The sequence below is a fragment of the Lottia gigantea genome, assembly GCF_000327385.1.
Source record: "Lottia gigantea unplaced genomic scaffold LOTGIsca_813, whole genome shotgun sequence".
NCBI classification, from domain to species: Eukaryota; Metazoa; Mollusca; class Gastropoda; family Lottiidae; genus Lottia; species Lottia gigantea.
This window is the reverse complement of record NW_008710704.1, coordinates 1-1,208: the sequence shown is the minus strand read 5'-3', so window position 1 is coordinate 1,208 and position 1,208 is coordinate 1. Positions and strand designations below refer to the sequence as shown.

Sequence of the window (1,208 nt, the reverse complement as noted above, 5' to 3'; positions counted from 1 at the left end):
AAAAAGTAATCTAATAATAATTAAAATAACATATATATTCAGTATGCAAGATTTCTAAAATATTTTACAAATTAAATCATAAACCATCTGACATATTTCTCTACATTTTTCTGTTTTTTCAATTTTACACTGTTGAGTGCTCAGACTGTATCACATGTGGCATAGGTATTTTGTCCCATCCGAACATCCCCTGACACAATAAATACCCATATCTGATTTAGAAAATAATAAAACATGTAGAAAAAACTTACCTCAAGACCAAGTTCCAGAAAGAATTCCTACATGCCAATCACACATATCCACAATCCAACAGAGAATTTTTTATTTCTCGACTATAAAAATACCAATTTCTGAAATAGAAAAACATCATTACACTTCCCCTTCCCCAATTGAAATTGAAACTAACCAAACTTCTAAACCTATGAGTTCATGATCCAAAAAACTAAAACCAACACAACTAAACAAAAGTCATGGACAAGTCAGCACACATCTGAACAAACTAAAGCAGAAAGCCAAACAAATATGACAGAAAGCCAAGCCAAAACAAAAAAAAGCAGACACCGAAACAAAAAAACTGAAAACCATTACTCTTTCCACCATTATCTGAAAAACAAAAAAAAATATATAATAAAATTGAAAAAAAAATTGAGAAAACACCATGGCTTTATCAGCTGGAAGCAAGAAGCTGTGGCTCAGTGATTCTTGCTTGCTTCAATTTTGGAAATGGTTGAGGAAATATCTTTGAGTTCTCAACCCAGTAACCCCTGTCAATGAGGTGCCGGCATGAAAAAGTCCTTTGGATGGGACAATAAACTAAGGTCCTGCGTGCTGAAGGCTGTTCAAATTCTTGATGGGTGGAAACTGAAATCCTAATATCCTGCAGAATTTACCTCATTGAACACTGCAGGTATGACACCATTTCATTTCTATCGACTGGTAAATTGAAAATATTTTGATGACCATACCTGTGGTTTCTTTATCTGCATGCTTCTTCTCATCTGATAACCTGAAAAGAAAACTTTGACCTCAACTACCAACTTTGACCCCTGAAATCCAACACCAACTTTGACCCTTGAACTCAAATACCAACTTTGACCCCTGACCTCATCCACCAACTTTAAACTTTGACCTCATCCACCAACTTTAACCTTTGACCTCATCCACCAACTTTGACCTTTGACCTCAACCACCATCTTTGACATTAGACC

The 1,208-nt window shown here is 35.1% G+C and overlaps 1 protein-coding gene across 1 annotated transcript in view; it reads right to left on the bottom strand.

The window, feature by feature from the left end:
• LOTGIDRAFT_176196 (hypothetical protein) overlaps positions 1-986 on the bottom strand; it is a gene marked incomplete at both ends in the record, with an annotated part of 2,605 nt that extends 1,619 nt beyond the window's left edge. Inside the window, one exon of the mRNA XM_009067359.1 lies at positions 966-986. Coding sequence (XP_009065607.1) covers positions 966-986 — 21 coding nt within the window. The remainder of the gene's footprint in view (positions 1-965) is intronic.
• Positions 987-1,208: the final 222 nt, after the last annotated feature.